At 29.5% G+C, this 26672-nt stretch overlaps 3 protein-coding genes across 4 annotated transcripts; 1 reads left to right on the forward strand and 2 right to left on the reverse strand.

Annotated features, from left to right (window-relative positions):
- Positions 1-344: 344 nt before the first annotated feature.
- Positions 345-1183, reverse strand: LOC113870704 (LOB domain-containing protein 29-like). The gene is made up of 2 exons (XM_027507108.1): positions 905-1183; positions 345-782 (listed from the first exon to the last, which is right to left on the reverse strand). Exons 1-2 carry the CDS (start codon positions 1181-1183, stop codon positions 345-347), a joined length of 717 nt encoding a protein of 238 aa, XP_027362909.1.
- A 12120-nt stretch (positions 1184-13303) lies between these two features.
- Positions 13304-18633, reverse strand: LOC113872490. 2 transcript variants are annotated; one of them, XM_027510083.1, is made up of 9 exons: positions 18471-18609; positions 17396-17558; positions 16771-17079; positions 16124-16323; positions 15625-15975; positions 15338-15538; positions 15108-15178; positions 14565-14704; positions 13367-13887 (listed from the first exon to the last, which is right to left on the reverse strand). In XM_027510083.1, the coding sequence occupies exons 3-9, from the start codon at positions 17030-17032 to the stop codon at positions 13541-13543; spliced, it is 1572 nt and encodes a 523-aa protein (XP_027365884.1). In that variant the 5' UTR covers positions 17033-17079; positions 17396-17558; positions 18471-18609; the 3' UTR covers positions 13367-13540. The 2 variants fall into 2 exon arrangements, with proteins under 2 accessions (XP_027365883.1, XP_027365884.1); XM_027510082.1 differs by lacking the exon at positions 17396-17558 and having other exon boundaries at positions 13304-13887; positions 18471-18633.
- A 2979-nt stretch (positions 18634-21612) lies between these two features.
- On the forward strand, positions 21613-24381 carry LOC113872587. Its single transcript, XM_027510256.1, has 5 exons — positions 21613-21803; positions 22798-22912; positions 23443-23532; positions 23637-23735; positions 23867-24381. The coding sequence occupies exons 1-5, from the start codon at positions 21736-21738 to the stop codon at positions 23963-23965; spliced, it is 471 nt and encodes a 156-aa protein (XP_027366057.1). The 5' UTR covers positions 21613-21735; the 3' UTR covers positions 23966-24381.
- The last annotated feature ends 2291 nt before the right edge of the window (positions 24382-26672 follow it).

The following is a 26672-nucleotide window of genomic DNA, read 5'->3' on the forward strand; positions in this document are numbered from 1 at the left end:
ACTTAAGAAAGGGAACTAAAAATATCATTAAGGTATATAGGTATAGTATTTATTAGGTCAAAATTTAGGATCTGTGTGCTAGGTTTGTAAACAAACCAATTCAGCACTCATAGCCTCATAAAAAAACCAGAGTTTTTATCTGTCAGAAATAGGCTATTATTATTCTACTTAAAAGGATTAAACTAAATTAAAGACAATAAGAGGATGGGCTTTCATTCCAATTATATAATATCAACATTTCTATACTTCCTAGCTTATTTATAGCAACAGAGTATTATATATCATGCATGCTTACAATATGCAGCAGCAATTCAAAATTGATAAAATTGTCTTCCCCAATTCTTTTATGAATGTGATCCAGTACTGTATCCAAAAGCCACAGAATGTAGATCCTCCACTTCATGATACCCCCACGTCCTCCTATTAGTTTGCATGTCATAGGACATGGAGTAATTAGAACTATCATCAAAGCTAGAAAATGAGCTACTCTCTTCCATGGCTCCAGATTTTTCATAATTAATCCCATTAATAGGGTTAAGATCATCCATCAGAGCATTGTTCCCATAATGTTGTGTTGCTGAGGATAAACTAGTACCCAAATTAGGAAAAAAATCCTGCCCCAGGTTTGAATTTTCCACCTGGAACCAACTTTGAAGATCTTGGGGTAAAGTATAAGATTTTTCGAAGAATTTTTCACTAGGGTTTTCTTGGGCAGAGACATTGACACAACTCTGAGCTGCTTGTTCCTTGAGATAAGCTAGTTGTGCTTGTAAATTAACAACCTATATATACAAAGATCAACGCAAAAGTGCATGACCCGATTAGTAAATTTGATAGTATACACAAAAAGCACCAGTTGAGTACGTAGGGCTTTCAGTTACAAAATTGTGAAAGGGAAACAAACCTGTTGTTGGAGTGCAAAAATATGGGAGACACAGCCATAAATAGGGTCTTGAAGTCTTGCTTGAGCTTCATATGAGATTGTGACTGCAGCTTCACAACGATCACTCACAGGAAGATGAGCAAGGAGCTTTGAAACATTGCTTGCACCAAAGACCTTATGAATGGCTGCAAAATGAGTAGCACCCTGCTCATGGCAAAAGTAAGGTGCAAAAACACAACCCCTCACACATTTTCTTCTCAAGAATTTGCAGGCTCCACAAGGAGAACCAGAACCAGTCATCTTGGCCTTTTTGGGGTTTGAGAATTTTTGTTGTTTTTTCTACCTCTATCTCTTCAGCTTTGTGCTGAACATGATCATTCATCACCATCTTTATATACACCGGAGCAAGAGGAAGGGATATATTAGAATAATGAATAGTTAATAACGTTAGGTTCCCTTAATGGCCTACAGTGTTCATTATTTAAAACAGTGTCATACCTTATAATAAGTTTTTATTTTTGTCACAAAAATGAGATTCCATTCAGCATCCTTATACGACAAATGAGGTAGCATTAACCAAACCCATTTTGTTTAATTGATGATTGGATCCATCTGCTCTTGTCCTTTCTTTTCAGGATAATTATAATGTTCATCGTTTCCTTATAGCTAAGTGATAGCCGCAAGTGCAAATTTATTGGACTGATTATGTGTATACTTGACCCAGAGAATATGAGGATATATAGCATCAGAACCGAGTTAATAATAATTTACTAATTATCAACTTATTGTTACAGCTTTACTGCAACATAGTACGCATGTATTAACTAATGCACAGTATATGATTTTTCTCAAAAAGCTTTTAGGATTATCTAACATTGTGCGACAACAGAATTAATTATTCTTAGAATGCCCCAACTATTACCCACACATTTTTTCATTTCCCATGTTTCCTAACATATATCATAAGCTTATAATTTTGAAGTTCGTACCATAATTGCTATACTCAATCCTTGGGTTGAAGTACCCTTGTACTTCCTTACAGTCATTTACTGTTTAGTTAAATGATGACATATAGCTCATACTACTACTACCTTCTGTAACGGTAGAGTGAAGACTGTCACCAAGCACTATTCTTCATCAACATAGTTGTCATAATAACAGTTTTTTGTATTTTTTTTTAATTCTTTACATGCGTTTTTAATATAAATTAAAATTAAAATTTAATTTACTTTTAGTGACGTAAATTACTTCTTTTATTTTTCATATTAAATATTATTTGAGTACTTTTATTTATTTTGTTTTTGTCATTTTAAAATATAAAAAATAATTAATTAATTATTTAATTATATCCTTATTTATTAAAGATAACTTTTCACCATTAACTACTAGAATAATTATAATTACTGTAAGATTATTTTTATTAACTGACTATTACAATAATTTCAACACTTTTAATAGAGAGTGAAATCAATTTTTTTTTATCATAATAACTAGTTATAAAATTAATATTTTTTAACCCGTGTGCATTAATACTAAATGATATTTATAATAAGATAGATTCAATGACTCTTGCAATAATTTTAATACTTTTAAAATTATTTTAATTAACGGTTTTTTTAATTTACTCAATGGCACATAATAAAAAATTATATAAATTAATTTTTTATTGAAAATAATAATATATTACAGAATTTAATGCATTATTGTTAAATATTATAATTTTTAATATAAATAAATATTTTTTATTTTTAATGTCTCCCTAAATATATGTTAATTTTTTTAAAAAAAATCATTTTATTTTATTATAATAATTAATAAAATTAATTGTTTTTCTTAATATGTACGGTAATACTAAGAGTACTTGATAGTTTTAATGGCATTAAGCGTATGAATTATCGTGATACCTCTAATTAGTGGCACATATATTTCAGTTCAATGCAGGTTAATTAAAATTGATAATTATCCTGTTAAAATTAAGAAATCTAGCAACACATTCTTTTTAATGTTAAAATTTATTAAAAATTAAAAAATATAAGACAAAAATATTAAATTAGAAGTGAGACTCATATAATTTTTGTAACTTTCAATAAATTTTAATTAATAACGAAAAATGTTTTATAAATAATATGTTACTAATATTATTCTTGTAAAATTAAATTTGCTTCTTAGGAGACTTTCTAACAAACAAGTGGGGGATTGGTATCTTTTAACAAGCACTCATAATTAATGTTGTAAACTGTAATGAGATTGACATTTAACATTAAATATGAAACAAAGTAACAACATTTGCTGGTGGATTCTTGCTATAAGAATAATTATCCCTTAAGTACAGGTAATCTAAGCATAAAGCAACTTTTTTTGTTTTGGAAAAAAAGAGAAGCAGATTCCAACAATGAGTGAAAAAAAAAAAGAGTGACACAAGTTTAGAACACAAAAGAAGCCAATTAAAAGAGAGAGGGCAGAGAAGATTTTGTTGCCCTTTCTAGACTTGGAATTGTTTAAGCTTTGGAGGTCACGGTTTGTCTAGCAATACTGTATAGTTATCATTTAAGAAATATTGCATACACTCATTCGTAACTTTCAATCACTTACTTCTGTCCTGTGTAAGCACCAACATGTAGACCTCACCCAAATGTAAAATGAGACCCCACACTCAACCCTACCTAATTATAACACCTCAATAAAAGGCCATAAAATGGAAATATAGTGATTTTATTTTTTTGGGGCAGGTGGTGGTGGCAGGAGGGTGTTGGACAAATTAAACTGTCCTAATCTAAGGTTTGTGAATTGTTGATCAAGTTGATATGCAACCAAGGGATTTGTTATTTGCAAGGACAAAAACATTTATGTTCCATGAAAATTGCTTCTGTGGCTTTCCAAATTTGAAGCGTAAACCTTTTTAAACCTCTCCACTATAATTTTCAAGAATGTTGTTGTTTTGTACAAATAATACGAGTAGTATAAAATTTAACAAAAGAAAAAAAAGAACCAATTATGGGGAGGGGATTGGTGAATTTAATCGAAAGAAAATTTTATTTAGGGCCACATATTCATCTGTAACATTTTGACCGCGCAGAGAAAATGATATTTAGCATTATACCAAATATTAATTATATCCTAAAAGATTTCAAAATTAGCCATTAAATTTAAGAATAGTTTGTAGAATCCTACAAAGAGAAATAACACGAAAAAAAAAAACATAAAATTGGATGAAAGTACCTTACCGCAGAGGGGGGTCGTAAACAAACTCATTTAATTAAATGTCAAACTGAATTAATACAAATTCATTAACTATTTATCTAACTGATTTAATTACTAAATAAAAAGATAATGTAATTAATTGTTTATTTAAATGAGCTGACTGTATTTTATGTGTTTGATCTATTGAAAGAGTCAAAATATCTAAGGAATATACAAGTTGGAATCCTCCTGTAAACTTTAGCATATATAAATAGGGTTTATGAGTCTACCCTATGGGTGGCAGTGGATGAGAAAGATCCATTTGTAGACCAACCTGAACTTTTTCCTGCATGGTCCTCAACCCCTTAATATTGAATGCCATTATCATCCCTCATATAGAGGAATGATTTTGTGTCATCCATATATATACTACTTGTTTGCCACTTACAATCGAATAGCAGCAAAGAATGTTGTAGGAAGGAGACAGAAGGCATATGCACACCAACAGGGCACTGATTTATTTAATTAAGTTATAATTAATCCCATTCAGCATTATTATTCAAAGAGGGGTTCCTACTACCTATATTATTGCACAAGAGGAAGACAGCAGTGGTAATATACACACCCATTTCCCCGAACATTACATATTTATACCCTTTTGAAATAATCTTTATTTAACTATTTACTTTTTTAATAATTAAATTTGGGAAGCCAAAACTTTTAATTACTTTTTTTCAGTTCTAATTTCCATTTTTAAATAAAATAACAGTTAAAAATTATCGCTAATTAGACATTAGTTCTAATAGTTTGTATGTATGGTTGCGAATTGTGCCATTGGGTTTCCTAATCTAAGGATACATTAGTTCAAAAATATTGACTTTTCGTATATTTAAATTCACATTTTCTGTTCTCAAATCCATGTTTATTCAGACACTCCATAAACTAGCTTACAGGTTTCAGACATGCGTATATCATTCTTTTTTAACTAGTTCTTATGCTTCTTTTTTTTCTCTCCTCCAGATCACATGACCCCCTTGAAGTGAATCATTAACAATCTCATTAATTTGAACATTAGGCGATACTAGGAAACTACCCTTTTAATTCATGTTGTAATAGTTTATTAATTTAATTGAAAAGCATTAATTTTTATATTATTATCTAATCATAAATTGTCTCATAAACAAAAATCGTTAATTTTATAATAATAATTTTATATAAATATATTTTAATTAATAATTTTTATATTAACAATATATCAAAATTAAACTAATAATATATATTATTAGTTCATTATAGTAATAAAGCAACACCCCCAAAAAAAGTGAAAAAGAAGGGTGAACGATATGATTTTTTAAAAACAATAATTGCTTTATATCCGTTCCACAAAATTAAATTAGTTGTGAATGAAACATCTTAACATGCAATATATGAAAGAGCAGGTCTGAATCTAATTATCTATTTCTTCCTGTACGAATTTGTCGGTACTGTTTGACAGAAGAAAAATTAAATATAATACATTATTAGTTAATCAGTTATTCTTTAATCTAAGAAGAGTATAACATGGCCAGAAGATGCCACATACATTCGTATGTTTTTCGTTGATACATAATGTCCCACCACCATTGTTTTCCTCTGATGCTAATTAAAATTAGACAAAGTGCAATGCATGTTCCCCACCCCAATCCCTTCCCAAAAACAAAAGTACGGATACTTATTTGCATAATTTTGAGCGCATGTGTAAAGCTCGAATCTGTTTGAGTTCTTTTATTTCTGTCAGCATACTGGAAAGCAAGAAAATGGAAACCCTTTACAGATGATGATGTCTTCCAACTAATGTGCTTGCAAATTAATTGGAAGGGGAACTATAGTGTCCAGAGAGGCATCCATATCCTCTATTCGCTTCCCCTTATTCTTTTTCTTCTTCTTAATCACCAAACAAATGATTTTTTTTTATTAATAAGAGTATACGGCTGTTTATACTCTAATCAGACGTTAATCTGGGTTGATCAAAACCAAATAGTCTAGCCAATAATTTTTAAATATTACTAATAACTCCATATACATATAAGACATATATTAACTTAAACTAATATATTTAACATAATATAATGATAATTTACAATGATATAAAGTGTTTTATGATAAAAATGACAGAATATTAGTCTGTTTAGTTTTTTTTACTTGTAAAATTTATTACTTAAATATACGTTATATATGTTAATTTACATATTTGTTTAAACATGAAATCTATCTAGTCTGACCAAGCCAATCATGCCACTGAGTTATGTCTAGATTCAAGAAATAGGCCTTATTAAGATATTTATTCATTAGATCAAGCTAAATCGAGTCGTAAACATCCCTATGTCTAACAAAACATACACCAACTTAATGAATTTAATTTATAGATAAAAAGTTACATTATCATTAGTTATCACATTATGAGAAAAAGTTTAACCTCTCTAATAATTGTTATTTCCTATTAAGAAACTATCATGTGCTTAAAAAATAACACACAGAGAAATACATGGAATGTTTTTAGGCATTCCTCACGTATTATAAATGTTTTTTAATATTATATCATCAATTTTTATATAATGGTATTATAAAATAAGATATTAATCGTTGAGAATAGTAGTTCAAGTACTTAAGTTTTTTTTTTTTTCCTATCACATGCTTTTTTTTTTAATTATGTGTATTTTTATTAAAAATAATTTTATTTGAGTATGTAATAAATTGTATTTATTGAAATTCAAATTCAATTTCACCGTCAGGTAATCTACATGTTCATGTTTATCGTATACTCTTTTGATGATACAATAATCTATACTCTAATGATAATATTAAAAAAAAGGCTAAACTTAAAATATGAAACATTACACACTTTTGATGGCCCTTGCGTTAGACGCCGCACGAGTGGTACTATTCTTTATTTTTGACCGTGTCGTAAAGCCCCACGCCTGGCCAATCCCACGTAAGCAACAAGCCTGTAGTGTTTCGTGCTGTACTAAATTACACCGAGTTGTGATTAAACAAATGTCTTGTATTAAAGAAATAATCAAATGGATGGATGTCGATAAATATAAACAGAATTTAGAAGGCAGAATCATCGCAAAACGATAAAATAAGGGTCGGGCTTTCTTATAAGGTCATGAATTGTGGAAGACAAACCCAACCAAAGATGACAAAACGTCACAATATATTAAAGACTCACAGGGAAGCATTCAACAATTTCAACCAGTGTTCTTTTTAATTCATATATTCCAACTCAAAAGAAATATACCCTTATTTCTTTCTTTTATGAGTGTGAACATGAATTTACATGCAGTAGTTAACTTTTAGTTATGGATTGTAATTTGATCTATTACGAATTACGAAGCAAGATTTTACTATAACTGGACTTTTTAAGATTTACTTGTTTTAAAATTATAAAATGATCAATTCTAGCATTTTTTAATAAAAATGGGTAATTCACATTAATTTTTATCTTCCAATATATTAGAGTCAAGGATGTTTAAACTGATTAATAATAAAGGATCTCAAATTCTGAAGTCATAGATGAATGATAGGACAACAAGATAAAGAACCGGGGTATATAGTGTACATATATACATATAAGACAAAACGGTGCACGTGTTGGTTAGAACTCAAAATTTATCAGATATGGAAAATGGCTAGGGTCTAGCTAGGAAGCTATATGAATCTAGGTTGAACAAGATCACAAGATACTTATTCAATCATGTTTCTTAGCCAGGTTATGAAAATTGCTGTCTGGTCTGATTTGAACTCTGAAAGAGGAGAGGGTGAAGAGGTTGGACATGATTGTTGCATGGACAAGGGATTGCTGGAAATGATGCTGACAAGTGTCTTGGTAAGACCAGTCAAGCGACACATACGGGGCCACCATGTTTACGGATGATTGCCAGATATCTAGGGTTTGGATGTTCCCCTTATTTTCTTCAATCTACAAAATGATTATAAGTAACCTCAGAGGATTCCTTGTTATTGATATGTATCCCTATAAATTAATTAATATTTTTCGGTAATTTTTTTATGTCAAATTTCAAACATAACAATATTACATTTCAATCTTATAATATATATTTCATGATAAATAATAAATAAGTGAGACGTATTAAATATTAATTAAATAAAAATGAATATAAAATTAGGGGTAATTTACCATATTTTTCTTTAATCTTTGGAGAAGTCACAAATTAAAAAATGTTTTACATGGCATGTGAATCTCATTAGACTCTAATGTCCTTCTCTCTCGTTACTATAGCGTGCAATTGCACGAGAGGGTTGGAATCCATCTCTTGTGTGTATATTTTTATTTAACTTAAGAAGTATCTATTTCCTTAATAAATTGAAGTAATTATATATGTGTTAAAGCAACTCGCCTAAATGAGTCACTAAACTAGCATTATTTTATACGACTAACACTGTGCAACATGGTTAATGCGACTTTTAATGGGTTATTGTATAATCGTATCTCAAAATAATCCATGATGATGCAACTCAAAAGCGACTACCTCTAGACGTTCGACCAAAGGGGCTTTGAGATCTAAATAATGCCAACTACAAAAGAACATGGCATTGCTTAATGATTGAGAAACATCTGAAGAAAGCTTCGTTTTCAAGAGGATATTGAAAATACAATATAGTTAGTTTCCGGTACTTTACGTTCTCTAGTTTATTCACAAGAGACTTTCCAATTTAAAATAAAATCAAATGTAGTTTGAACAGGGGGCAATTGTTCAAAGCTAAGCCATGAAATATGGACCGGTTTAAATCTATATTAATTCATATAAATTACAAGAGCAACACGGGTTAGCTAGGTTGTCATTTCAAAAGGGTTAACAGTAATAGAGAAATCTCGTGAGAGAGATGGGAGTTTGTCATGATTGTTGCTAATAATTTTTTTTTCCTTGCTTGTGATGGAAGCAGTGAAGAGAACTTTAATTTGTATGACCAAAGCCTTGTGATCACAGGTGGAGACAACCTGGAAAAAGCTCAAAGACATAGTACATACATATATTTATAAACACAGTTCAACGTTAGAGTGTGTCATTTGACTGAAACAAAACACTTTATATTTTTTGTTTGCATATATATACATATGTAATGTTAATTGATCAAAGAGGTTGGTCCTACAAATTTTGTCATTGCATTTACACGATATGAAGTCTAAGAATAAAACCATTCCTTTCCCTCGTTCAGGTTTTGTTTCAAACAAGTTACCTAAAATTTTGGTGCCGACCCACTTACAAATAAAGTTATTACTGCCGCGCCTGCCAACACATACGCAAATATATATATATATATATATATATATATATATATATATATATACACACACACTACTAACATAGACTTTAAACTTCATCTTCTTAAAGCTAGAAGACATTAGTTCCTTGATTTAGTAACGAGGTGGCAATTTAAAAGGGGAAGAGCTTAAGTGTTCTCTCTATAGAGGCCAAATGTCACATCAATTTATGTCCCTACTTCTAATTTTTTCTTGGGATCAATTGGTTTTCGCATTCCACCTGACCTAACTACTGCGTGCCTTTATGGAGCTTTTGATCCTCGAGTTAGATGACAAGGAGCCTACTCGTGCACTAACGTGACATGAGAGTACATTATTTCAATATAAAAATATTTTAGTCTCAAAATTATAAGAAATAAATTTGTATTGCTCATTTTAAGGATGAGGAAACAGTTTTTCCTGATATGACCATATACAGATTATTATTCACGATGATTTTGAGTGTGTTTAATTCAATGTTAATTTATTAAAAAATTTATATAATAACTTATGTTATAAATTCAACTATAATATTTATCAGAATAAAATGAAAATAACTTATCTTTAAAAATTTATATTAAAATAAAAGTAAAAATTAGAAAATTTATAAATTATTTTGATAAGTCTTCTGAATAGTTTTTTTTTTTTTTACATTAAATATGCTTTTATAGCTAACTTTCACATCATTCAAAAGTGGTCTGTTTCTGAAGACACGCCCCACATACTACAGCAACCATGTTGAAAAGAAGCCTGAGATGCTATGAACGAAATTAAGTGCATAGCTAAGCGCGAACCTTTTCGGTGAGAAAAGCTTAATTTAAACAATTTTTATCGGTAATTCTTGGTTAGGTATGGAATTAAGCTATATTTTTTATATAAGTAAGTTTCGTCCATTTTATAATTTATTTTGAAGCTTTGGATTTGACTTTTTTTTAAAAGTTTAATTTAATTTATTAATCTTTTTAATAATTTATTTTGTATTGAAAACAGGTCATTAAATTTTTTTATAAATAGATTATTAAAATCTAAATAAATATTTTTATAAAATTTATAATACTTATATATAAATAAAATATTAAAAAAATTAGAATTTTGAATATTTATAATAAAATTATATATTTTTATTTATTATTTTCAAACCACATATTTAATAAATAAATAAATTATTAAATATATTATAAATATAAATGCATATTAATATTATGCATTTTAATTCCAATGAAAAAGGATAAAATTTTTAATTTAAAATTTTATATATTTAAAAAATAATTAATTTAATATAATAGATATTATAATTTTTATATAAAATTATTTAATATGTTATTTTAAATTTTATGAATCTTAAATAAATTATTTTATTATATTTAATAGATTTTTTTAAAGTTTAAATATGATATATTTAATTAATTAAGTATTTTAAAAACGTTATTACTAAAATAGGCTAAATCTGGCAAAGATTTAAAAGGGTAGATCATAAGTTCCAATTGAAGAATTGTCTGACTTTTTTTTATCTTTACTCTTGATATTAAAAGAAATAAACTTCTTTAAATACTAACTCAATATTTAAACTTAAAATCAAATTAAATAGCATACATCGTATTATCATGACTGTGTTATTTGGCAAATATTTGGTTTTAGCTTAAGAAAAGAAGATACACCTAAATTTTAATCATCTCGAAATTGTGATTTGATAGAATTCTGAAAATTTCAGAGGGAAGTCTTTCCCCAGCTACTAGACGTAAAGCAAAACCAAGATGAGACATTATATTTAACATCATTATTGTGCGTATATATCATAAATTTGCATGTCTTGATTATTTACCTAAACTATTTGTTGTAATAATTTTGAACCTTGCTTATGACTGAATCATCATGTTTGTGAGTTAATCATGATCGGTTTGGCAAAATATAAGTGCATAAGATAATGTAGTAATGTACACTTTGTTTGGTTTGCATACAAACCAGCACAAACGTGGAAAAAGTGAAAGAAAAGAGATGCAATATTAGGAACTGTTTAGTTTCACAAAGCGTACTAGATTTATATTTTCACTTTTAATTATAAAATTAACATCTTTATCTTATTTTTTATTTTATTTTTTACTTTTTAGCTTTCTTTAAAAATTTTAAAATAAAAAAAATATTTTTTTGAAACTAAACGACGTAATTTCTCAATGTAGAGTTACTGGAAAGAAATATTTTCTTTAGAACGTGAAGGATAAACTTACAATTATGTCATGTATCGTATTCTTTTGGTAAATTAACTAACAATTAAACCTTTCTGGTTAAAATTTAACATCTCCATAAATTGTTGGTTCCCCCTTGAGAGTCACCAGTCGTGAGTAGATATAATTACTGCCCACTTTTTTGTGTCAATTTTTCATATAATTAATTAATTGACAAAAATTGAGATTTTGTCTTAGAGGAATAGACAAAATTAAGTATGTATAGACCGGCCCTATAATTAGGGCCAGTCTAAAGATTCAATAAAGTATTGCTTTGCTTTTTGATTAAGGGCTCTAATTCACACGGATTAACCCCCCCAAGCCCAGGCAATCTATCATATATGTTCATTCAATCAAATAAAAGAAATAATGATATATGTAGGTCTTCTTAGCCAAGATTAATACCACCTTATTAATTCGATCGAATAGGTGAAAAGTTTTTAAGAATTAAGTAATCAAAAACCAATCGAGGAGTGACACCAAGTTATAGCAGTTGAGAGCTCACATGAATTAACTAGGTTAGGTCTAGTATAGATTTGCTAAAAAGTATCATAGTGAAAAGCAAAAGAAAATCTTAAGTTATGCAATGGAATGAAAACGTGTCTTTTATGGCACAAGAGAACAAGCTTTTGATGGCCATTAAAAACAAAACAAAAACAAAATACAAAACAATATAAAAAAATATGTATTTAACCTTAGATGCTATGACATGATATCCAACTTAAGGGCCTGCCTTGCCGGGACTACAAGTATAGCCAGAATTTATGTAGACATCTTTCTGAGGTTAAGAAAAAAACGCCACATATGAAGCTTATAGGTTGGTCCCCATGCTCTCCCAAAAATTGGTTTGTAATAAAGAGGGAATTTCTTATTATGGCAATAACAAAAGATTACACGCCTATCAGAGAACGTGCTTTTCCTTTGCATTATTATGCTTCCATTATTTGGCCGAGGGATCATGTTTGTAAGAAAAAACTTAACAAAAAAAAAAAAAGTGATTCTAGTGCATATTGGCAATTTGTCATTAGCAAAAAGTAAAGTGCAACATAAGTGGTCAGGTACTGCACGACAAATAACTAAAGACATTAACTATTTAAAATTTTAAAAGGTGGGGTGAGTGTAGTTTTCCATTGGACTTCCCAAAGGACGTTCAATAAATTAAAAATGTAAATTTATGCATTTAATTTACTCTATGACTAGAACAAGGTGAAAAGAAATCATGATCAATAGATCATCGAAGTTAACTGCATGTTTAGTTATACATTTTTCTACCTTAAACGTGAGTTTGTTTCAGCACAACAATGAGCAGTGTTAAAAGAATGACACGATGACATGGAACCAGACATGCATTAAGCAAGTCACATTGGAGTATGAAAGTATCCAATTCCCACCTGCTGATGTATCTCACTGAAAATGGGTAATGATCGCGCACACAATAATTATTTCCCAGAAATCTTGGTCGAGGGTTGAAATTTATTCTAATGTATGGGTTGAAATTTTGACTCTGATTTTTAACAGGGCATAAATAGTTTAGAGACTGAAAAGAAAATGAAATACTTAATATAAGAAACTAGATAATAAGACAGGGATGAAGAAATTCAAAGACTGACACCTCTTAAAAATAGTAAGTTACAACAATCACTAGTTGGGATCTAAAACAAGCATATACAAATTCAAAACATGACTACAACACGTTGCTCCTCGAGGAAACTGACACAACAACAATTGAATATTTTGCTTTGTAACTAATTCAGTGTTTATTTGAGGATAGAACAACCCATCCATAATTATTGTGTTTCACATAAATTGCCTAACGTATAATCTACTATGCTATTGCTAACTGTAAGCCTAAGGCACCCCCCTAAGCACAGAAAACTAGTTATACATGTACAGTTTTATTATAATCAAATAGCATTGTGAAAAAATTTAAAAAGAAATAATTAACATTTGTTATCTAAATATACCTTCCTTGCCGCACCATGGCAATCCTTTAAGAACATCTCTCAAAGCATAATAATGGCTATCACATCTGTGGTCTGTGATCAAATTGCCCGATAGGATTATCCTCTGGAAATGCTCACCAGGCTCCCTCTTCAAAAGGGTGAAAAAATCCTTTCCAACGTCGTTTTGGGATCCCATGTTCCTCTTAAGATAGTAAACAGTCCCAGGTATAAATAATTCCTCAGGTACTGCAGGTTTAGTTCCCTCGACTTTCACAACAACTGAATTCTCCTTTGCTACTTTGGGGGGCAGAGGACCTTCTGTAGCAACCGGCAACTCCTTGTCAATGGTACCAACTGTTTACACACCCCAAAACATCTGATGATAGAAATCTAACACGATAAAGGCAATTAAAGAGCACAAATAAGCATTAAATGCCAAGCACAAATTTAATTGAAATTTCTTCATTTTTTATGTTTAAATGTAATGCAATATCTCAAATAACTGTTATTTTTTTTTAATGTTCAAAGAAGCCAAAAGCTGACTTCTAAACATTACTGCATGCACCATAAATTTTATCTTGAGCACAAGAATGAAGTTTGATCGCTTCTCTGACAAAACTATTGGCAACTCCTTACCAATGGGAGGAGGGTTGAAATGCAGTTCTGCCACTGTACATGGCCTAAAAGGTGCAGGAAAAGTACTTCCCAAGGAAGAGACAGTAAAGAAGGAATACATGCATGATGAAGAATCAAGAGAGGATGACCAAGTTCACTCAACATTTTATTATTATTTATTTATTTTCAGAGTAGAGGTTTTGTTAAAGATGGAAGAAGCCACCAATAGCACAAATTCTATGATGCATTCACCTATTACAAGAAAAACCATGATTATACCACAAAGAACAAAAAAAATTTATAGGCCATTGACCAGTAGGATATTAGATGTTTGAAATGATGGCACTTCATAACAAAAATCTAACTTCACTTTTTCAGAGAAAATTAAGCTTTGAACCAGCACAAAAATTGCTTACCAGTTAAACTTTTGTTTCTCCTGAAATTTGCATAATCAGCAAGTTTGCTAGCTACATCTTGCACAGAGGACACAACCTGCTTTGCATTTGAAACCAAATCCGTGACACTTTTCCATTCTTCTTTCTCAATTACACTCATCCTGAAGAAAGTATCATATCAGTTAATCAAAACTTTTTGAGTTTTGACAGTTAATAATCAAATAGTTATTAAGCTTTTGGAGTCATTTATACCTACTAGATTTTAGATATTTAAGCATTAAAGTGTTTGTAGAAATTCTCTGTTAGAATACTCAGTCACCATCGACACATTTTCACCCCCATATCTGGCTTAGCTAATACCAACTTCCCAAACAATGAGTTCCCCATTTTGTATACCAAACAAAAGTTTACATGCACAAGATAATTACAATAGTATATAAATACTTTTTTTTATAGCAGAGATGCAATTGGTTCCTAACTTCTAAGTGCTTTCCTGCATGTCCTATTAATGGAAAAGAAGAGGGGGTGTGCCTACTTAAAGATTATAAAGTATATGACACTCACCAATCAGTTTGAAGAATTTCATTTCTGAGCCTTGTTAGAGAAGCTACACTCAACCTAGGTATAACATCATCCTGTACATATCCCAAAAAAAAAAGTGATAAGTAAACACGAAGGATAAATACAGACAGAACTTGGGAAAAGAATATTTCTCGTCTCAGGAACCCATAGATATAATTAATTTTCTTCCATATCAAATATTGTTAAACAGACAATGCCAAATGCAATCACACCTGCATCACAACTGTCGTTACATAGCCAGAGCAGCTTTCAGCAAGTTCTTTGGAGACACATGGTGGAGTTCCATATCCAACAGCAGTTACAATCTCAGGGCTAAAACCCAGTTCCTTTGATGATTTTCTATGGATCATTATTGCTAATAAAGAAGCTATAGCACCTCCCAGAGAATGACCCACAATTCTTAACCTAAATCCCTGTTAACGAGTTAGCCACACTTCACACCATAAATAAGAAAAACAGATAAACTAAAACATGAAAACCAAAATAGAAAAATCCCCACCTCATGTTTCTCCAAGCATTTTCTTATGATTTCAATCTCATGATGGAGAAACCACCGTGCAGATTCAGCAGTGCCAAAGTGGGTTGAATAGCCTTCAAAGGTGACTTCACCATCACTTGAGGAAACAATATCAGTGATAAGGTCATATAAAGTATGTGTGCCACGAATGCCCAAAATCACAAGCCTTTTACGGGTATCAACCCCTATGTAATATGCAGGCCTCATAACACTGGAGTTTTTAACAAATTTTATGACATTACTTTCTCGTAGCATGCTGTTCTTAGAAAGACTTACAGGGCTATCCTTATAAGCCCCTTTAGCCAACTCAATATGATAAATGAGATCTTGAACCTGAAAATCCAGTAAGATATCGTGATAAGAATCAAGCATGTAGTGGACCACAATAATTTGTAGCTATAACATTAACAGTATAAGACAACAATATCACATGAACATATAATATATGCCCCGGCCTCTAAAATGCAGTTTCAGAAGTTACTATTGATTCTGATGATATCTGAATGGCTTTGATATCTTCAAATGGATGTGTAGAAGCTTGACGAAGATAGATCAGATACAAGCCAATTGTAAGGTCACTCAAGCTCCAATCCTGGATTCCAATCTTGCTCCGTTGGATGCAGGCAATTATTTCCATAAGGGATCGATTGCTTGGTGGGGGTTTCTTTCCAATTCCATCTCCTGCAAAACATGAAAAACAGAGTCAGCCTCATATTATTACAAAGTACGGTGGAAGATTATAATCAGGTTTTTATGGAGCACAAGAAAAACATATGCTGATGATATAAATAAACTTTATACAACAGAATGTAATTGAGTCATGAGGGCAAGCCTTGGTACCAAAGTAAGGTTGTTGTCTTGTGACCTAGGGGCCACAAGTTCAAATCTTAGAAATAACCTCACCACTTGTGAAGGGAAGGCTGTGTAGTGTGTACCCCTACCCCTTCTAGACCCCACCAAGCAGAAGCCATGGGCACTAGGTCACCCTTCTATCATGTAACTGAGTCATGTACGACTCATAACTTGTTTATAACAGATTATTTTATGTGGAAGTACATGCAATTTATAGTCATACCCACTGTCTAACTTCATCAGATGAAATATGTTATGGCTTAATACTTAACAGACCTGATGGCAGAGCCCACCTACAGAATTGCAGAGCTGGTTCAAGTGCCTTTGTGAGCCAAGCCAGCTCTAACTTCCACTTACTATCCGAGGGATCTTCATCATCAGAACTGTATTTGCTAATCCCATAATTGTAATCTTCCTTCTTCTTTACTTCAGATTTGAAAGAAATCTGTTGTCTTTCTTGATCTTCTTTTAGCTTATCTTCTTCTACCTTCTCTGTTTTTGACCTTTGCAATTGAAACCGGTTAAAAACACTATGCATATAATTCCGATATGGTTCTTCTCTATTGAGAAAAAATTTGGTAGAATCTGCACATTCAATTAAAAATAAAAGATATGAATATTCAGATAGTATTTATTAGCAAGAAAATTGTATTAACACAAACTATGAAAGTTAAATACTAGGCTATAGACATTTGGTGATATCAGTTCTACATGAACATATACTGCATTGCCCCATAACACATAGATAACACAAAATCTCATGTTGAAGACAGGCCAACAGGCATCATCCAACAATTCTTTTGCATAAATGATATGTACTGTACAAGTAAACAAATCTTTATTGTCCTCTTCAGACAGCCGAGCTGATAGGCACATGTAACAATAGTGTGTGGGTTCAAACCTCGCAATGCACCATGCTTCTTTTCCAATCATTTTCCCCCTTCTCCCTCCCTGCAGGGCTTCCCCAATTTTCAAATCAGTGGTGATCCCTCCTTGTACAAATTTTTTCAAATAAAAAAGTACTCAACGGTGCCCACTAACCATATGAAATGATCGTTTGCAAACTGTTGCAAATCCAATATATATGTCAATATAGCATTTTCTTTAAAAATTAAGACACAGGTACATAAATTATATTAAATTAAAATGTAAAAAAATATTACATACTTCATAATAATTCCTAATTCACAATTTAAAATCAGTGAAATATTGTCTTGTCTTTTTGTCTTAGCAGCTTAGTGTGTATTATTTGGATGGGCATTTTCAAACTTGATATCCAATGATCATAATTTTTAAAATAGATTTTGGTTAATATTGAATTTGAAATGAAGTAATTTATGAAACAAACTTTATACCAAAAGTAAGTTTGTAGTAAAATATGATTTTAAGAATATAATCGCATTTGGTTGAAAAGAACCAACCTGTTTTTTTTTTCCTGACACAACCACATTTGTATTCTTGGAAAATGAACACTGTTCCAAACATATCATATTACAAATTATAAATTAGATACATTGTATAATCATATCCTATCTATTTCTAACTTAGGTCATTTCACAATAAGGCTATAAAATAGTGTTACCGTATCCTATTAGTTCAACAAACATAAAAAATAAAATAGGATAGAAAAAGATATTATATTATGTTCTCTTATCATGTTTAATAAACCACCTATAGTTGGTAAGAACTGGGAGCCACTTAGTAGTCTCATCAATAAGGGTACTCTACCATTTTGGAGCATCATAACTAATAAATCAGACTCCTTTCAACCAAATGGATTCACGATTTGAATTTTGACAAATGGTTCAGAATTCTTCGTGGAATCATCTTTGAAATAAAATCAGTAGTAACAATGACACATATCATTATGCAAACAAATCGTGCACAGATTACAAACATTGAATTTTGAGGATGCCCTTGCAGTGTATCAAATGCAGCAATTACGATGGGAAAGCAGAAAAAAGAAAAGAACATACATATATTACGGAGCAATTGCTTCACGTATCGGGTATTCATTTGGAAGAAGAAGCCGAGTGAAAAACGATGTGTCTCAGCTCTCACAGCTGGAACTCGGAAGAAGGAGATAGGCACCGCTTCAGGAACACTCTACAAATCTTACCGAAGGTTTTGCGATGAGTCTATCAAATAAGGGTAGGGTCATGCTTTCTAATTCCATGCATTTTATTGAATTTTTGTAATTATTTAAATTCGCCTATTGAATGTTTTTTTTTATAAATTAGATAAATTTTTATTGAGTAATTTTTTTACAGTCGTTATAAATTGGTGCAAGTGATGAAATATTATATTTTTAAATGAATAAATATTTTGAATGAAATAACATTACCATCTCGTACTTTACACCTAGTTTATATAGGAAGAGAAAACGATGGAAGAAAAGAAAAGAGAAAAAATATTTTTTATAATGTATTTAGATTAATTAATTAATTAATTATGTATTTAATACAATATTATAACACGATATTTTATATTATAAATTGAAATGTTTAAACATAAAATTTATGAAAAAAAATTAAAGTGTTTTTTCTCTTATTTGATTAGAAGAAAAACCTGTCAGAATATATATATATATATATATATATATATATATATATATATATATGATTCTTTAATATAATGGTAAATAAATGAGCAAGTAAAAAATATATATCTCATACTAAAAAAAGTTATGTCCCTCCATTTTTCTCTTTACGTAAAAGAAAGTGTGAGTCTCACCTTTTTTTTTTTTTTAACTACGTATGAAAAATGTTTAATTTTTACATTTTTTTTTTCTTTTATTGTTTTTTTCTCGTTTTTTCCATAAATAAACAGTAGGTATCATAATTTTTTTTCCTTATTGTGTACACATTAACGTAAATATTTCAATGATCTTTAATCGGGAGTGTTTAGTATGATGAATTAATGGATAAAAACAAATTATTAATATACTATTATTATAATTTAGTGAATAAAGTTTTGCAATCATCTAAAAAAATATGTTTTTATGTATGTTTTTTCATCGATAGTGTTTATAATTTTCATTTAATAAACTTATTGATAAAATAAAACATAAAATCAAAGATAAAATTATATAATAAATTTTATAAATAAACTGTATGTAGAAATGAAATTAATATTTAAAAATTTTAGCCAACTTAATGTTATTGTTTTTATATTTTAATTTTATGTTTATTTTTTATCTTATAAAAAAATGTAAGAATTTAATTTGAATACTCTGTTAGTGTTTAAATTATCAACTAGTTAAGATATACTATATATAATTTTTATATTAGTTAATATTAAAAACTATTTTTATTTGTATAATAATTTATGATAAGATGTTAATATAAAAAAATTATACTATTAATATGTTTAAATTAAATTAAATTTATTTTTTATTATATTATTTATTATGTTTATCAATTTTTTTCTCCCTTATCTTGATCTTACTTTTCGCTTGTAGTCAGGTGACAAACATTCAATATGTGGTTCATGTGAAGCTATTTTAACTTAATTTAAAATTTAATAAATACCATACATATTAAACACTCAAATAAAAAAATATGAAAAATATTAATTTTTTATATAAGAAAAATATTAATTTGTAAGAAAATATTTTTTTAAAAGAATATATAATTATAAAGATTAAATTTTATTATTTAGATGTTTAATTTTGAATAATTTAAATTTTTATAATTTTGAGTAAAAAATTTCAATAGATTAAAGTGAAAGAATTATAAATTTAACAAAATAATAAAAATTTGAAATTATTATTTTATTTAATTATAGTTAGTTGAATAACTTAAAATTTATATTTTTAATTAATTTTATAAAATATACTGATAATTTTTTTTTATAAAAAATACAAGTAATTTAATTACTTCACACAAACAAATTTATTTGAAATAAAGAGTTCAATCACTTTATTCAAATAAAATATTTGAAAATAGTAACCTTCAAATTTTTTAGAATTTAAAATTCTAGAGTTTTTAATTACTTGTTCTAAACACTGCTTAGAGTAACTAATATCGAACTCGAGTATCTTGGTCGGATGAGACGAAACATTGATATCTTTTTGAATCCAAAAGAAAACTTAAAACATAACACCTCAAGATATCTTTAGCAATAGTGGAGTCAAGGAAGAAAGACACCTGGCTACCGAGAATGTCCTTCCTTAGCCACTAAGGTAAAAGAATCAAAAGCCATGACATGTCATCACAGTTCAATCCTCTCAAACTCTATTCTGAAATTCTTCGTACCAACTCCATACCCAATTTTTGTTAATTTCACACATGATTTCACATTCCTTAAAAAACAAAAAGAAAAGAAAAATCCACTCTTTTATCATCCTTCCATACCAGCAAAAGGATTGATATAATAATGCTCTTTGAAATTTTATTCCATACAAGTAACTTGAACAAATTCTCTGCATATTTTTTTTTTCAGTAATACAAAACTAACAAAGATTAAAAGCATACTGTCTATTAGACAAAATGCAAATGCAATATTATCAATATTTTTTATATTGATGTTATTTTTAAATTCAGATTACAATTTTACCATGATAATATATGTCAATATTTAATGTTGATATTTATCACATAAATTATAAAAAAAAGCTGCTATTTTAATAAGAGAATAACATAAAATACCAACAACATTCAACTTAAGTTTTTCTTGTAATATTTTAAAAATAGAATACTATCAAATATAGTACATTCACTATATATATATAACATAGTGTCAAAAACTAAGAAAAGCAAATAGAAAAATGAATTTGCATTGTATTTTATTTTTAGAAAATAAACCTTTAATTTAATTTTTTTAATATATGTTAAGAAAACAAAATATTGATTATTTAAAATTAAAAAATATTTAATACATACTTTTAATGATAATTTAAAATATTAAATATGTCATGCTTAATGCTTCCCATAGGTTAAAAAAGTATTATTAATTTTACTCTCCAGAAAATTCCAAATTTTGCCATAAAAAAAGCGAGTGGCGCATTAAACACGGTCCGTTGGGCCATGTCGGGGGCGAAGGAGCCCAATAGACCCCCGAAAGAAATGCAGAGCGAAAGAATGGACCATATTACCCTTATTGTCTCTCTTATAGTTTCAAATCTTTTCTGTTTCTTTCTCTCTCACTGCCTCTGTCCAGGACAAGGAATAGTAAAACCAGAGCGCCCTAGATTTGCTCTTCTCTGAGTCCGAAGTAAGAGAGAGAAACAACGCTAACGCAATGGCTTTCGCTTCTTTTCTCGGCAGAGTCCTCTTCGCTTCCATTTTCATTCTCTCTGCTTACCAAGAGTTAGTGCACTCTTTTTTCCATGCTTTTTTTTTTCCTGTTGATTTGTAGCACGCAGTGCTGTTTTTGTGATTTTTATTTAATAAACGAATTATAGGAAGTTTCTAGATTCTCCGCAAGTTTTTGCCTATAGATTTGGTGGTTGACTTGTTGGATCCGTTACTTTGAAGTTTTGAAACCGCTTGTCTGAATAAAGCAACTGCGTAGATCTGTGTTTGCTTTTTCTTGTTTGGTTTATTAAGATTTCGAAGACTGCGTTATCATGAAGCTAGATGCATTTTCTCTTTTTCTTTGTCTGACATTAATGCTAAATTAGGAGTTAAAAGCTTCCACTCGAGAGCTTGTTTGCTTTAACTTCGTACGCTTTTTTTGTGTGGAATTGGTCATGTTATTGTAATTGAAGGAGATGTGATTTGGTTGAATTGCAAGGAATCCGATTTTTTTTTTCTTTTGATATTGCTAAGTAGGAAATGAACTAACTATAGAAGGAATATGTGAGTTGCTTTTGGCTTTTGGAATTACACGGAAGCCAAGGATGTGAAGGAATGTCATTTTCTTGATTATGGTAGTAGTGGTTAGATATTCTCGCATGACCGGTGCACTGATGTGAAGGAATATCATTTTTAAGTTGGAATATGGTATATTTATGTCTATATATTGAATACTTAGTGCTTGCCATATCCATTCCGTGTAATTAACATGAAATTCTGCTTTTACTGTACTATGTTTCATTCTCGCTAAATCATACTAGATCTAGAAATTATTCAAGTGGGTTCGGAGGTTGAAGGCGTTTGTTACTGTTGTTTACTTTTTGTATGATGTTAGAGACTAGAAGCTAATAATTAAGCTATTTCAACTTAACATTTTTAATTGTGTAAACACTCTATTGTTAATTATTCTTCTTGATTGCTTCTCTTTTCTTTTTTATGATTCTTCCCCTGTATTTTTGCTGAAAGGATGTTTTTTTTTTGCTGTGTCTTTTGTTCTTTACTATAGATTTAATGAATTTGGAGCTGATGGGGGACCTGCCGCAAAATCACTCAGACCAAAGTTTGATGCCTTTACTCATCGAGTGCATTCTCAAGTTGGCTTTCAAATTCCAGAGATTGAGGTTAGTATGTGTTTGTGTGTTTTTTTTCCAGTGAAACTAGGTATTTACCTGTTTTCATGTTATAGTATTTGAAGATTTTATCTATTACAACAATAACAACCAATCCTTATCTCACTAGGTGAGGTCAGTTACATGGATCATACAATGCCATTGACTTCAGTTGAAGATTTTATCAATTACACTAATAAATATGTATATGTAATACTATCTCATAGAAATTATTAAATGTGTGCTGAAATATGAATGTACCCTTTCAATAAACGCATGCAAGTTCAATAACGTTTGCTGCACACATTATGACATGTTTCTTAATGTAAAATATGTGGTTGAGATTAAATTGTGCACGCATCCCAATCATATTTGATATTTAAGAATCATTTTATCGAAATAAATTATACTAAAATCTAAACCAAACAAGCACTCGGTTCCCACATCAAAATGTACATAAATTGAGTTTTTCTCTCTCTTGCATGAATATCACGTTATTTTGTATGTTAGAATTTCTCTGATCTAGTTGATGTCATGAACAGATGAAATTTTTAATTGCTGGGGCTGTTACTCTGAAGGGCGTTGGAGGGATTCTTTTCATATTTGGCAGCTCTTTGGGAGCTTTCCTTCTGGTTTGTGCTTTTTAGTCAAATTTTTCTATGAATATATTGGATGCCATATTCTTCTCATGTGCTCACTTTAAGTTATGGGCCCTTCTACATTTTTTTTCCTGCAGCTCCTGCATCAGATGATTGCCACTCCAATCCATTATGATTTTTACAATTATGAGAGTGAGGACAAAGAATTTACTCAACTTTTCATCAAATTTACCCAGGTCAGAGGATTGAGTTATATATATTGTTTGTTTATTTATTTTCATGTTTGTTTGCCCATATTCGAGCTGTTGTTACAATGTTACTCAATGCATTCTTGCACTTGGTCATCAAATATAATTACTCCTTGCAGAATATGGCTCTTTTTGGGGCTCTGTTGTTTTTCATTGGGATGAAAAACTCAATCCCCAAAAGGCAACCCAAGAAGGCTCCAAAAACGAAAACCTATTAGTAGCAGCATTGGGATTTGGAGGGCCCTTTCAAGGAATGCAGGTTGTTTCTCGGTTCTTCAATCTACCAGGATTTGGCTTGGGTACTCTGATTCAGAATCAATCTTCCACAGTTTGAGTTTTGTAGTTTTGGCTTCACTCGGATTAAATTACTGGCTATTATTATTTTAATATGATCTGTTAGCACGGAGTTAGGAACTATCTTTCATTTCAATTGCTAAACTTGTCTGTCAAAGGGGAAAACCAAAGGATCAGAAGAAGCCTTTGCGCTTAAACTTCAGAGTACCGATTTCATTCTGTTCTATCTTCGTGTAAGATCTTCAAAGTCTGGCACGTGAAGTTACTATTTAACTTTACTGAGGTTCTCCTGGATTTGTGTTCCCCTTTTGCACCTTTTTATTCTTTATTTTTGTTTTTATTTTCTTTCTATCCGTATTCTAGTTACCTATAATCAATTTATTTTTTAAAATATTTATAAAATTTCAAATGAAGGAGATTTTAAAAGATGAGTTGTGAAAGTTATATTAAATTTATAAAAAAATTATTTAATTTTTATAAATTTAATTTAATTTTATATATTTATATTTTAACTTATTTATGCTTGTTGTCTTTTAGTTACGGACAATGTGTTATTTTAATCCAGTAATTTTTTTATTGAATTTAGTTTCTTGTTTTCTTATTTGCCTACAATTAAATTCTTTTATTTTTTTAACTAATAAAATGTTTTTTCATCAATTTTCTTTTTGTCTTGAACCCATTTTGTTCTTAAAATTTATGTGAACTACCTTAGAAATGCTTTATATTATGCTTAAAACTTATCAATTAAAACACTTCCATTAAAAAAATTATCATTTTTGAAATTATGACCCTAAACAGTTGCACATTACAATTTTTTAATTTTAATGATTTTTTTTTGTTTTGAATAATTTTCAAACTCAATCACATTTCAACCCTCTAGTTATTTAAATATAATTTTTTCTGTAACAATTTTTAAAAAGGGAGTAAAAATTTATCTATAGATTGAAATGGTACAGAAATTACAATTAAATTTTATATTATTCAATTGTAAAAGAAATATTTGTAAAATAATAAAATGAAAATTTTAAAATAAAAAGCAGGGTGAAAATTCCAAAGTATCATTTTCATTTTTTTAAATAAAAATTGGAAGAATAAATAAGAAAAATGAGGTCAAGTTTAGTTGGGTTCAATGGATTCACACGTACATGATTTGATAAGCTTTTGATTGAATCTACTTATACTTTTTGTGGTTTTGATTGGGTTCAATTGCTTAAATTTACGGGCCATCCTTGATTTGTGATCACTCCTTTTAGTGCATAGATTTTGCGATGCTTTATTCAAATAATAAATATAAACAAATAATGGTTGGATAGGTTACCCCTTAATGGGAATCAAAAGAGAGATAAAAATTAAACAAGTAGGTGAGAGAATAATATATTTACGAAGGCTGAATGCACTAGCAACACGAGAAAATCCAAATTGAGTTAATAGAGACATCCAAGACATTATAACTATTCATTAGTCTATAAGATATGTGAATGTTTTAATGGATGATAAAGATGTTTAACTTGTTACTCGAAAAATAATCAGTAGTGTGTTAGGTCATTTTTCTGAGATTTATCTTTTGTTTATAAATAAAAATAGGTCATATTAGTTTTTGTAAGATTTTTATCTTCACAGCTTTTATTCATTGTAAAAAACAATCCTTTTTATTTTATTTTATAATTGTTTGGTTTGATGTTTTGTTAAGAAGACAGGGTACACGATAAAGGATCATAAAACACTTGGTGTTTTTTTTTTTTTAATCGTAAAATTTTTCTAATAAAGGGCTTTGAGTGAACTCTACGTGCTTCAACTGATGGAGATTCACTTCCAGATTGTAGTATTTTTCATCTGATCAGGACAGGAATTACTTTCTTCCTTTTGTTGCATCTAAATTAATGCTTCACTCTCGCTTCTGCGAACCAAGGATTCTTCTAGACACTGAAGCTCAATCCCTACAAAGGTTAGTCTTTTCTTGGCTAATATAGGATTTTGAGAGTAATATGACATAATCCTATTAACAAAATGTCTTTTTTATTATATTTATTTAATGAAATCTATAACTACTTAAGACAAATCTTTATTTGATAAAAGATGTATTTTTTTAAGTATAATCATATCATATTAATAATCTACATATATAAAGAGACTTTAAATTTAGCTATATCACTTCTAATCTATTTGCAAGAAATATTTATTAATGTTTTTTTAATGTGTGTTTAAAGAGACACGAGCCCAGTAACTTTCTAATAAATGGCAATGTCCCTCAAAATTAACAAAATATTAGATTAGATAATATTTTATGAATAAAAATCTGACAAAAAATTTACACCTCATATGTGTGCCATTAAATAATTATAGAATTAATGTTTAGTCATTATTTAAATTGAATTATAATTCTAAAACTATTTAATAGCGTATAATTGAGGTGTGAGTTTAATTAGAGGAAAAGAAAAATGTCCAAAAGGAAAGAAACAAGACACCAAAGAAAAGGATTCCCATGACATCAATAAAGTAAGGTTGTCTGTGATTTTTTCAGTACTTCGAAGTTCGAACAGACGAACATTTTAAAGGACCACTGCTTTCAAAGCTAAAATTAGATTGGCTCTACTTTAAGGAAAAAAAGTAAAAAAATAAAAATAAAAATAT

This window comes from Abrus precatorius, unplaced genomic scaffold (genome assembly GCF_003935025.1).
Source record: "Abrus precatorius isolate BTA unplaced genomic scaffold, Abrus_2018 Scaffold7, whole genome shotgun sequence".
Taxonomy (NCBI): Eukaryota; Viridiplantae; Streptophyta; class Magnoliopsida; order Fabales; family Fabaceae; genus Abrus; species Abrus precatorius.

What these genes read in the sequence shown, in the direction of transcription:
- LOC113872490 (XM_027510082.1), bottom strand. Translation starts at nt 18,510, where the DNA reads ATGAATACCCGATACGTGAAGCAATTGCTCCGTAATATAT. An exon ending in GCAATTGCTCCGTAATATAT is followed by an intron (nt 17,080 to 18,470) that starts GTATGTTCTTTT and finishes TTGAATGTGCAG; the next exon opens with ATTCTACCAAATTTTTTCTC. An exon ending in AGATATCATCAGAATCAATA is followed by an intron (nt 15,976 to 16,123) that starts GTAACTTCTGAA and finishes CTGGATTTTCAG; the next exon opens with GTTCAAGATCTCATTTATCA.
- LOC113870704 (XM_027507108.1), bottom strand. Translation starts at nt 1,183, where the DNA reads ATGACTGGTTCTGGTTCTCCTTGTGGAGCCTGCAAATTCTTGAGAAGA. An exon ending in TTTTTGCACTCCAACAACAG is followed by an intron (nt 783 to 904) that starts GTTTGTTTCCCT and finishes TTGTATATATAG; the next exon opens with GTTGTTAATTTACAAGCACA.
- LOC113872587 (XM_027510256.1), top strand. Translation starts at nt 21,736, where the DNA reads ATGGCTTTCGCTTCTTTTCTCGGCAGAGTCCTCTTCGCTTCCATTTTC. An exon ending in TTCAAATTCCAGAGATTGAG is followed by an intron (nt 22,913 to 23,442) that starts GTTAGTATGTGT and finishes TGTCATGAACAG; the next exon opens with ATGAAATTTTTAATTGCTGG. An exon ending in CTTTGGGAGCTTTCCTTCTG is followed by an intron (nt 23,533 to 23,636) that starts GTTTGTGCTTTT and finishes TTTTTCCTGCAG; the next exon opens with CTCCTGCATCAGATGATTGC.